General features: G+C 34.2%; 1 protein-coding gene across 1 annotated transcript; it reads left to right on the forward strand.

The window, feature by feature from the left end:
* The first annotated feature begins 226 nt into the window (after positions 1-226).
* Positions 227-804, forward strand: LOC119639101. Its single transcript, XM_038036705.1, has 2 exons — positions 227-671; positions 746-804. The coding sequence occupies exons 1-2, from the start codon at positions 227-229 to the stop codon at positions 802-804; spliced, it is 504 nt and encodes a 167-aa protein (XP_037892633.1).
* Positions 805-12898: the final 12094 nt, after the last annotated feature.

The raw sequence follows: 12898 nt of genomic DNA on the forward strand, positions 1-12898 counted from the left end.
TTAACAGATGTGCATTGAAAATTGCTTAATTGTGATTTTGATTATAGTTATAGTTATGAGGGTGAAGGTGTGCGTGCGAAAGTAGTCTGTGAAAACAATTTCCATTTCAATATCAAACGTTATGCATCAGTGAGTTTCTGCTTCAAAGGTTAACTAACCGAACAACCCACAAAACAAAGTAAACCGCTATTAAATCATGTCGAAAACAATAAATATTTTCCCAATAATGGTTTGTTGCATACTGGCTAGCATTTTATTCGCTAGTACAGCGAATGTTCCCTTAAACGAAACCCATTACCAATTACAGTATTATAAAATTTATAACAAGCGTAGTGCTTTAAATCTTACATTTAGTCAGCCACAAGGCTTAGTGACACGTCAACGTCAACGTCAGCGTCAGCGTCAGCAACAAGATATTAAATATAAACGTGTTGATAAGTTAAGTAACCGTGAAATAAAAGATCAATTCGATTATCGTTATCCAGATGGCAGCTATGAATACCGTTATGAATTGGATAACGGTTCAGCGCGTTACGAACGCGGCTATTTTTTACAAATAGATGATCAGAAAATACTAGTTGTTGTCGGCTACTATTCATATCGTATGCCTAACGGTCAATATATTACAGCGTTCTATAATGCCGATCAGAATGGTTATCGCCAAACACAGGGTAAGCACAACTCAACTCAAAATTTAACTTTAATCCAAGCTCTTACATAATTATGTTATATTATATTGTTGCAGCCATTACTCGCGAAGCTTATCCAAACTTGCCGCGCACTTTAAACGTGCCAGAACCTTGAACGAATACCTGTAAAATTGCAATTGCAAAAAAAGTAAGCCATTGCAAATGTTGTGTGCGATATCATGACCTTGAATTCAAAATGCATTAAATTCGTAAACAAGAATAAAGCAAAGTCGTAATTTTCCTTTAACATATTGGAAAACATATTTTTTACAAAACTTTTATTGCAGCGAGTTCATACGCTTGTTTGTGATATAGTGTTTGAGCTTCAAAGGGAAAAAAGAGCATGAGTGTGAGAGGGAGAAAGAGAGAATAAGTGATCAGTGTTACAATTCGCGTTTTTCGTAGAAGAAAAACAAGCAAAAACGTTATGGGCGCGCAATACCAGCACTTCTCCCGTTCTAGCTTGTTTCAGGCAAGATGCCCCGAAACACACTGCCGTACATCAACTTTTATGAAACTCTTTTTTTTTTTTTTTTTTTCAAAGACCTTACTATTGTCCATCTATTTTCGTTATAAAGTAAACTTTAAAGTTTGCTACCGTACAAAGACTTTACTTTGCATGAGTACTCTTATATGGATGGAGACACACAATATATCCTACCGTCGCCCTAATATAGCGAAGTTGCTTTTTATATCAAAATATTAACTATGGGAGCTATTTTCACTATGAGATCTTAAAACTCAGATAAAGTCTTACGTTTAAGTTTCTGGGGAATGAATAAAACAAAGTTCGAAACATCAGCCCATTTCATCCCAATTTCTTATATCACCTTACTTCGAACAAATACTAATGCACTCATTGATTGTTGTGAAAAACTTTTGAAAATTTTGAACATTTTTTTTGAGAAATGGTTATAAAATTAGTCCAGTCTAATCTGTTTTCAATAAGCTCTGTCCTTGGACCGAAACGCATGAGGTTACCAAATCTCGTGAAAACATCTCAAAAGTTGCGATCTGTACACAAAAATGGACAGATAAACATCACGAATCATAGATAAACAGCCGGACAGACGGACAGACATATTTCAATTGGTAAAACAGAAGATGGATCTATCTGAAACCCTTAACCTCTATATATATATAAGATATGTTCTGTTAAACATATTCTGTATCGCAAGTGATGCAGGGTATAACGAATCCTTTAGTTCTGCGCCTTCACATTTCAACGTGCGTTAATATACGCTCTTTCGTTTAACTGTTTACTCAGGAGATATACTAACTTAACCTTTCGATTGGAAGCATTGAGCAAATAGGCGTCAACTGCAACATAAATTCGTTGAAAGTTAAAGTCGGTTTATATAATTCTGGCTGGCTGTTCGTCGATAAATCGTTAGAAGCTTTAAACTCACAAAAAATGAGAAAGAGAGATAGAGAGGGATAGAGAGATAGAGAGGGACAGAGTGATAGAGAGGGATAGAGTGATAGAGAGGGATAGAGAGATAGAGAGGGATAGAGAGAGAGAGAGAGAGAAAGATCTTTTGTAACAGCATGCGTATGTGTTTAGCTAAGCTTCAATGGAATGATTTAAAATAGGTGTGTAGGCGTAAACGTTATGAGAACTATTTATTCGAAATTTGTTTTGAATCTTTATCTCCTTCGGCCAGTTACAAAAGCGGAATGGAAACCAAAGAATCGCTGACACGTCCACGATCAATAGAATTGATCGTAAGACCGGATGAAACTTTCTTAACAATAAAACATTTAATCTGATTTATCGTGATTTCATTAATGTTGACAAAGTAATTGCCACAGTCTGTCTATATTGCGTTCAAGACATCTCACGGAAATTTTTCGTTAATTTCTTTCATTCATGTTTCAAGCATTTGACGTGATGTTGAAGCATGCTTTGTAGCTATATGTTTTGATTTCGCCTTTGACAAAAGAGATTTTTTTATTTTCCTTTTTTCTTTTTTCTTTTGCGAGTGTTGTTGCCATGAAGCTGTTCATTGTTGGCATTTGTTGAAATAACTTTTATCATCTCTCTGACAAATGTAGACTATCAACGCGTAATGCATTTTGTGGTACTTGCTCTTATTTTTGCTTTCCCTTTCTCTTTGTTTTTCTTTTCTTTTTTTTTTTTTTTTTTTTTGTTTTGTTTGAAGAACCTTTGTGTCGATTGGAAGAGTCACTTGCTGCTTCTTATAAAATTTACAAAACTTGATTAAAAAAATCTCTAGAAAAGGGAAAATATTCATTGGATGACACAAAATCGCTACAATCTTAAATTTTATCGTAAATGTATCCTTTGATTAAGAATCAAAGCGTTATGCTTTAATCGAACTTTGTCCAAATATTTCGAATTTTCTTCCAAATAAAAGTGAAATTAACAAAAGATACGCAACAAGAATAGTACGCTTTAAAGCATTGCAATATCTTTATAGATCTTTGGATCGATGTTACAACATTATAATAATTATTACGATAGGTACTAAGCCATTATCAAAAAAAAAAAAGAAGAAGAACAACCCATGATTTTCCTATTCTCCTCTCACGCTCCTGCATCGTCACTTTTTAAAACCTTACTTTATACAGTGGAAGGCAGGAAAAGCGCACAATTTTTATTGAACAAAAAAAAAAAAATAATAATAAAAAACCAGAATGCCTTACCATAGAAACATTTATGCTTTGTGATATAATAAAAATGGGTTTATCTTCAATTAATTTTGAGTTTGAAACGATTTCGAATAAATCAAAAACCACGAACTGCCAATGTCAGCCACATTATTGGATATTGATTGTTGCTTATGTATATTTATATGAGTGTTTGTGTTGTGAAATGCTTTCATCTATACTAATACATGTACATGAATTTTCAATAGCGTTACAATATCACCATTGCATGCAACAGAAGCGTATAATAATTTCATTTCTATCCCTATTGGAGAACATTGCAAGTATACTCGCATGCATGCAAACGCGTATGCACGCATATAAGCTACATGAAGCATGCGTTACATAATGGATTTAAATGCGGCTGACAGCGTGGGCGCGCCAAGTTATAGTTGTATCAGTTAAACCATAAAATGGTTTGCCAATTTGAATGATAGCTTCTAAATGAAGATTTATTTCTACATACGTTTTTATAAATACGCACACACACACACACATATATATATATATATATATACTTAGGTGAGTTTATGCTTGCTTTATAAAAGGCAAAAGGCAAGAGTGTTAGCACACTGTGTTTAAGTCTCTCTTCATCGAAGCGTGCATACAATTCATAAACAAGTTGCTAACTGTATTCTTATTTACGATATGTGTGCACGAATAGTGTGAATTTCATTCAGTACATAAATGTATACATACATAAATATATATATATATATATACTTATATATACACATATATGTTTTAAAAAAAAAAAAAAAAAAAAAAAAAAAAAACACATTATAATGTTATCCAGTTCGCGTAACATTATTAGCATCCGTTCATACATACATACATACATATATGGATATTGTGTAACATACAACAATGCATACTCCATTAGATGTATGTTTCATCTAATATTGAGCGAGATTTTTTTATTGTTCTTCCCAGCGCTATATAAACTTCCCACACACATATAAAATCATATAAAATATAGCCGTAGAGCTGGCGTGCGTATTTACTTTGCAATCATATTCGCTTTCTTATTCATATATAAGATTTGCATTTTATTGCTTTATACCTTTCGTAAGCAAATACTTTTATTCAATAGTGTTACGTAAACGTACGTATACGGATTTCAATATATATATATATCATATATATAAACACCTTACTTGATAAGGCACAATTGATATCGAACCAGTGCTTCGCAGTCGAAGTTCGCATAGTTTCTTCAACTATTCACGTACAACGTTCAAGTCAATAAAGTATATCACTTCTCTTAATTCTACTCATGCAAACGATACAATAGGACGTAGTAAATGCACACATCCGATAGTTTTTGTCCGAATACATTGAAATTAAACGTATTGGGCGTATGAATTTCACATCGCCTTTTTCTAATGGATAGAGAGAGAGAGAGAGAGAGAGAGAGAGAGAGAGAGAGAGATAGTGAGATAAAGAGAGTGTAGCGTGTTGAATACAATCGCGACCACTACATACTTCAAAACACTGTCTTTAAGCTACACGCGACAGTATAAATCATCACACACTCCAACGTATACGACATAATCTCTTGAAATTTTGAATAGTCGTAGCTCTGTGCCATAAGAATGTCATATTTATTTATTTATTGTCGGCTAATGCAAGACAGCTACTACAGCATAAAAAGATGCTTAAATTTAAATCAGTAATATTTATACTGTGGCAACTCGGTATACTTACATAATGAATATAAGTAAATGAACATACACACAATTTTTAATTTAATCGAAAATATCAGAGACTGCTTGACGGTGCTTTTTTGCAATTCACAGCAATTTCGGTCAAACTTTGGCGATAGGTAAGAATGGCAGATTTTTGGATTAAGACCTTGTCTTACTAAACCATATGTTACAATGTGGAATTTTTTAATTCGTCTAATATCCGCCCATACGAGGCCAAAACATACTTAAATCGCTCGTTAGTGATCTAGGAGTCAATCGGTTTTTTTTTTCGATCAAGAAGTATTTTAAGTACAGAAAAACGCGAATAGTGTTTGTGCATTCGCTTGATTTAGAGATAAGAAAATCAGGAACGTTTGGAAGGACATCTATAGGTTGGTTGGCTTATAGGCATGTTCACTGAAATTTTTGTAGATTTATTTGCTGCAGTTTATGAATAATGATCACAAAGCCAATATTTTATTCCTTTTGAAAAACAGAGATGATCCCAGTTTACGTAGTACTTTAGGCGTTTCCTTTAACCGATTTGGCCCATTTTCAACAATGACCTGCGTGCAAGAACTTCCAATATTTCTGCTCAATTGGAAGTCGATAGCTTCATTTTTACGGCAAGGAGAATATTTGCAACAGTCATTACACAGCCGGACAGACGAACTTACTCAGATTAATTTAGAATTTGATACTAATTTGTGGAATCTCTGAAGCTTGCTTCTCAGCGTTACACTCACTCACTCATCCTTCGGTGAGGGGAATAAAAAGATGGGATTTTTTCAACTCACTTGTATAATGTGCCTAAAGATTGGGAATTTTTCGTTTTCAATATTTTCGCAAACTTTTTTTTTTTTTGGTTTCTTCTTCTAATTTCTGAGAAAGTACTACAGACATTGTTTGATTGTTTGTCATCCTTGCCTCTAGTTATGCATTCGATTTCTTTCGTGTTGTTTAAACTACGCTTACGGTTGCGGCAAAACATTGTTTTTGATATTCTATCTCTTGCTTTGACGGCGAGCACGTAGCAAACCTGTTGAATTGTGGTTTCTACGATACGTGATAACCGAGAACGCAAGAAAATTGGTAACAGCTGAGCAGTGCGTGATTTGCGTAATCATATCTATTGTGTTTCTTCAAAAAACACTCAGAATTAAAAATATTTGCACAATCTCTAAATCCTTCTACAACTTGCAATTTTAAAAAACACGTTAGTTGAAACGATTTATTATGACTTTCCAAGAGCAACATTATATGTACCGCGAAAAACCGCGAGTAAATCAAAAGTGATGGGTGTTTGTGCGTGTTTATCTGTCAAATCCTTTAATTGTGATTCCAAACACTCTGCACACTTAAGCTCGACACGATTCGCTACGATTTTTTGTAGCTAACGGCTATTGCATAATCATCACATCAGTAGCAAGCTGCGTGCAATTGTCTTCTTAACACATCTCACACCTATGCGTAATTTTGATTCAATTTTTTTCTTTCTTCTTCTCTTTAAACTTTATAGTATAAGTTCTAGACTTTCATTTCTATTTATGACAGCCACAAATCTTATATTAATTGCCTTATAATGGTTGGACATACATTAAATTTGCTCCTTGCGTTTACAAAAACCCCGAAATATATATCAGAGATGCTAAAATTTACATCTTGATTAGCATATCTTTCAGAGTCAAGTTGATCTCCGTATGTGGATTTATCCGTTAATTGAGCTACCGTATAGCCGGCATAGACTATGGACCATATTTCGATTACGATTGGTATATGGTCATAGCTATAGTGAACCCATATGAGGTGAAAGCATAACACGTGCCGATAGGACGTACCTCTTCCAGGTTGCAGCCGCTCTCCATCTTCCTCTTCTCCACACGCAATACACGTATAAGAGGCATTAACTGAGTGATTGGCGGATATGTATGTGTTATAAACACAAAATCTCTCTTTATCTAGTCGTCGCTTGTAATTGAAATGACCAAAGCAAAACTTTAAGTTATGGTAGAAGCAAAACTTTCACTTACGACTTAGAAGAGATATGGCAATAAAAGTATTTACCTGACAATCCGTCCATTGATCCATACAGGACAACCGGTTCGCGATACCCGGGAAGCACACAACTGAGAAGAGCTAGCCCGTGCGGCTTAATCACTAAAACTATCTATTTTCTTGCAAGGATAAGAAACACGCTTACCAAGCAGCACTTCACTTCTTAGGCAAGTGCGTGAAAAGGGCAAGCGATCAGCAGCACTTCGAATTAAATGTTGGTCCTATGCAATAAGTTCTAGTTTCAATATATGTTTACAAATTTTAATATCAACAAATTTTAAATTTCAAAGATCAACACATCATTACTTACGGTATTCGTCTTTAAGTTTAGGACAAAGATGATCCGCTCTGCGCTCTAACATGAGCACAATTAAGCCGAAATTGTCCACTTCTGCTATCATGCCTCGTGGAATTTTTCCAACAAAATTCGCATTTATTTTTCTTCGATTTTAAATAAACTCCATTATGCTATTACACCCGGAGCTTCTAGGATTTTTGCATCAAAAATTGAATCATTATGATTTTAACTGACCTGCTTTGAATTCATATTTTGTATGACGACGACGAACACGAATGCCAGCCAGCCAGACGGAGCGGGCTATAATCTGAACGGTAGATGTATTCCAATTTCACGCTCAAAGACCTTAGTCATTAAAAATGAGAGTAACGAGGTGTTGTCGTAAGGGAAGACTACATACACCTTCGCTTTCGATCATTTTCGCATGCTCTGGTACAATTGCGCGCCTCAATCTACCGCTACTGCTAATGTGAGTAGTAGAGTGTAGAATCAATCGCCCGATAAGGTTAGAGTAACTCATGGTCGATGATCTCCCGCCAAGCTAAGCGGGAACCCTGCCACCATTTAGGCAACTCCAGTCAAGATATTTTCATGCATTATTGCAACCCCGACCCAATATTTGTGTTGCTTGATTGCAAAGAGAGCTGTGGTCTCTTCTGCTAGTTATAATCGCTTTTCAACTGTTTTAAATTATTGCTACATTACTAAGATAAGCAAAATGCATTTAATTACAATTTGATTAAACTTTCTTCTCATAAATTTTTATAGTTTTCACCCTTGTGTTGCCTTGCCTTGACACTAAGAAGTGAGAAAACTCCCCGTAGGCATGTTATCGTAAGTTGAACGTTATCTCTGTTAAAACTTTAAAAGTTCTTTAGCTTCGTTAGTTAAGTCAAAACATTTAAGAAATTACTTCCGCCACTTGGCTTGTTTGTATTCCCTGCAGCAACATCAAACTTTATTTATGTTTGTCTATACGTGTAAGTACCGATTGAATGCAACATGTTATTGAAGTAATTTTATCTTGTGTAATATTCTGTCAAGAACATTAGCACACACGCGCCAGCATATATACATTCATGCATTTATATTGTCCCTGTCAATCGTATATAAAGTGTTAAAAGTTACTCTAACTTTGGTAAAATGGTAAACAAAACTAATGTTAACAAGAGACCAATAGTTAACATGTTGGTATGTCATATATTGTCAGGACAATCATTACTCTCTGTACGCCACAATAAGTTGTCAAATAGTAGTTATGATGTGTGTGTGTGTGTGTATGTGTATGCGTGTGTATATATGTGTGTTTTAATTTGTTGTAGTACAAAACTTTTGTTGTGAAAATCTATCTACAACTTTATTATTATTTTAATTATTGAAGTTCGTCTACGGAGAGAAGTTTTAAGTGTAATGCCGTCGATGTGCACCATACACACCATTGCTTAGGTAAAAGTTGAAAATTCATTAAAAAACATTTCATAACATACAAAAGTTGTATACCATTTTCAACAAGAACAATAACAATCATTATGATTACAAACACAAAAATCAATGCTTGCCAGCCGTTGTAGTGGAACTTCAATTGTCGCTTATTCCCTCAAGCCAAGGAAATCTATCAATTCTTTGATATTTTTGATATACCGTTTAAGCAAAAAAAAAAAAGCATCGCAAGCGCATGCAATATTTTGAGTTCAATCTTGATTCTAACGCAGCAGAAGCCGGACGATGCATGATGCGATAGTTAGACATTTTGAAAGAACTTAAAATTTTATTTCACATCATGCAACTTCTGACATGTTACGACCGATACGAAGATCTTTTCTTAATTTCAACAAAATAATTCTTACTATTGAGTTGATAGGATTGAGAAGTAAAAGTCGAAGAAAGAAAGAATGGCCGAAGGAAAAACATATAAAGGTAAGAGTTTACTTGTGCATCTTGCACTCAATGCCCACGCACAGTACGCAGTACATATTAATTTAATCTTTACCACTGCTCTAATGTTATTATAACACCCACTCTGATGAGTTGTTCTCTCATGTTCATTTTTGCTAAGTAGTCGATAAGAGATTATACCTTTTTCTTAACAAGTTTAAGTAAAAAACCAAATTTATATAAGAAGTAAACAAACTAAACTTAACTAACTGTACGTGTTAAAGTTGTAACGAATTGCAATAACGACGTATCGACAAGTAAAGTAAATAGAATTGTGGTAATCATTAAAAATGTATGAGTTAATATAATATGAGATAAGTGTGTTCGAGAATATTATTTTTATATAAGAGCACGACTTTATTATGTTACAAAAACTTTTACACATCAAGCACATTTACAATCGACACATACAAAAATGTTCAACGTTCAACGCTACGTATTCTTTATCCTCTTTTTGACCACTTTATCGCTGTGTACACGATGCCGAAACGGAAAGCATTTCAGCTATTGTCAGCAACCGCGAGCTTTAATTCCTTGCTTATTAATATTTTTCTCCTCAACCAAAAAAAAAAAAAAAGAAAACCTCATACGGCCATGATGACTAACTATGACTATAAAAAGTAAATAGAAAAAGAAAAGAAAAAGAAACCAAAAAAACCCAAAAAAAACCAAAAGAACCAAAAAGACAAATAAGACCAACGTTTCATAATTTATTAAGAAATGTTTTAAACTACTAAGGATTTTATATGCTGTTCTTTCCTCTTCTTTTCCAATTTCATTACATACAGCTGATGAGCTCAATAAACACTTTTCTATTGCCCTCAGGTTTCAAACCAATGATTATCATTCACCGCCATGGTATCATTTAACGAATAGATTGCGAATAAAAAGAAAAAAAAAGATAATAATATTTATGTTTGTTTAGAAAGGATCTTTTAATATCCACCACTAGCTCATTATACCGTACTTACCGTACATGCGTATATTAAGTTTTTGCAGATTTATACGCCAAGGATTTAGGATAGACACAACTTTTATTCAGATATCATCAATTAATTCAGAAACATTTTCTGAATCCATTTAGCTTATTGTTGTTCGTCTGTCCGCATGCTTCTCTTTTTTACTCACTGCCCATAAAACGTCTCATTTTGAAAAGTCACTACATTAGTAACCGGATCGAGAGTATTTAATAGTGGGCCATGGCCGATTAACATGTTTTTACCTCTTTTTTCATGTAATTTCAAACTATTTCACACTGTGCATGGAGTACAGTAGGCAGTGAGCAGTATGTAGCTGTGCGTAAGCATAGCATATATTGCATAGTATTGCTCGACGTGTTATGTTAAATGCCGTAGCGTAATTTGCTGAGTGTGAACAATTTGAAAAATGAAATATGGGTGGTTTTGAACCCACCCACGCACGGTGGATATTCTACAACGACTCGCAAGGGTGCATGTTACAAGCATTTTTATCAATTCAATATACCTTTTAATATAGGATGGCATGAGGTTATATTATTTGCATAAACTCTGAAAAGAAAAAAAAAAAACACAAAGAGGGCAAACGATTGTTCAAGACTGCAACGAACAAAACACCAGTGACCAAAATGTTATGATGGCGTAGCACCAAAACTTTTAATATGCTGCGTGCTGACCTAAAAGATTATTACACACTAAAAAACAGAAATGGTTGGTAAACAATAATTAACGTTTCAGTGTCAGGTGGGATGTAACGAAAAAGTCACTTAACCAAGAAATCATGAAATGTTTCCATTTAAACATGTATACCTACAAACAAGTAGGAAAATTATATGCCTTCGTGTCCGAATCTTTTATACCATACGTCGTTATTCTGAAAAAGAGCTAAAAAAAGAGGAAAAGAACTATATTTTCATAATATTGGTTGGGCGTCGACGATTTTTTAGCAAAAAATTTGAAAAAAAGTATAACGTGTGTCTGTTGTACTTTACGACCAACGAGCAAACGGCAGGGAAAGCAGAGACGTTCTCAATTTTTACCACGCAATCATATGGTCGCACTCCTTCTGGCTGGATTCATATTCTTGTGGAAAATTGTAGGTGATATCTTTATGTTTTCGAACGTAAAAATGTTTACACAGCTGGGCAGAAGGACAGATAAACAGACGAATACGCTTAGGCGTATTCCGGGTCAGAAACTGGCCAAGAATTTATATACTTGATGGAGATTTTAAGGGATATTGAAAAAAAAATAATTAAACCCTGATACGCTATAGTATTCGATAGGTTTGGGTCACTTTTTACCACTTTTCCACAGCCACTTCAGCATCCCTCATAGAATGAACGTTAAAATTTTTGCAGATTTATGAGCTGCTCATAATGGACAATGAGCAAAAACCGAATTTTTTATTCCTTACACTACCATACGTGTGGCCTTTAAACGTTTATAGCCATTTTCAATATCAATATGCAATATCTGTGTACAAGTGCTTCCAATGGTTTTGACAAATTTAAAGTTGAACGTTTCATTTTTACACCAAGGGGTAGACATGCAGCCGGATATGCTTTATATATTAATTCAGAATTTTATGCTGATCAAGAATATGTACACTTTGTGGGGCCTGCGAAGCTCTCTTCTGCGTGTTGCAAACGCGTACATAAAATGAATAAACCGCTTATCCTTCAGTGATGTGTACAAAAACTACTATAGATTTTATACATCAAAGAAACGAAGTAAAAGAAGTACATATCGGGCTAACTGTGCCAACTACTATGCTCATGATTTCAAGTTGATATTTAGAGCAGTAGCACAATGTTAGCATGTCATGTCCGTCTCAGGTGACAGGCAGTGATTGTGTTCTGTATTTTATTAACAGTGAACCTTTACATCTTTCACTCTTTCTTTTTCTCCCTCTCTCTCTCTCTCTCTCTCTCTCTCTCTCTCTGATTCTCTCGCTTCGTCTCGCTTTTCGTTACTAAGTGACATCATGACTGAAAATTAACAGCAAGCAAACAAACACCAGATGTTCCCTAAAGAAGAAGGACGTTTGGGAAATTTATTTTGAAAATGAGTAAAATAAAAAAAAATAAAAAAAAAAGGTTGGACAATTATTAGTTGATAAGAGCATTACAGTTCAAGAAAATTCATGATGGAAAGTTGAAGATAATACGAAGGTTTAACATTGCTATAGCACTTTTAGCGATTTAGTAATAAACAAACTGAGCAAGCTTGCAGTTAATAAGTACAGTTGCAAACATTTTTTTTGCCAGTAATAGCAATAGATGAGTTAAATGAGCTATTCGTTCCTACTCCTTCGATGCCGGTACTAATACGTCATTAATTATATAAAATGTTATTAAAAAAAAAAAAAAAAAAACAGAAAAAATAGAAAAAACTTTTCATTCTAATGCTAAGAAGATTTATATGATCGTAAAGGAAGCTTAAAATTAATTTGTAATGCAAATGGCGCTATGAATAAATTAAGGCCTTATGCTCCTATAGGCCAATAATTAATGAAAATTCAAAATTTATATTTTCTCTTATCGCTCATATTTCACTTATGGATTAGAATTGTTATTATTATTA

This window comes from Glossina fuscipes, unplaced genomic scaffold (genome assembly GCF_014805625.2).
Source record: "Glossina fuscipes isolate IAEA_lab_2018 unplaced genomic scaffold, Yale_Gfus_2 0, whole genome shotgun sequence".
Lineage (NCBI taxonomy): Eukaryota > Metazoa > Arthropoda > Insecta > Diptera > Glossinidae > Glossina > Glossina fuscipes.

Bases quoted from the DNA above. Each gene is read 5' to 3' on its own strand.
- LOC119639101 (XM_038036705.1), top strand. From the start codon at position 227: ATGGTTTGTTGCATACTGGCTAGCATTTTATTCGCTAGTACAGCGAAT. The intron at 672-745 runs GTAAGCACAACT...ATATTGTTGCAG, and splicing joins TGGTTATCGCCAAACACAGG to CCATTACTCGCGAAGCTTAT.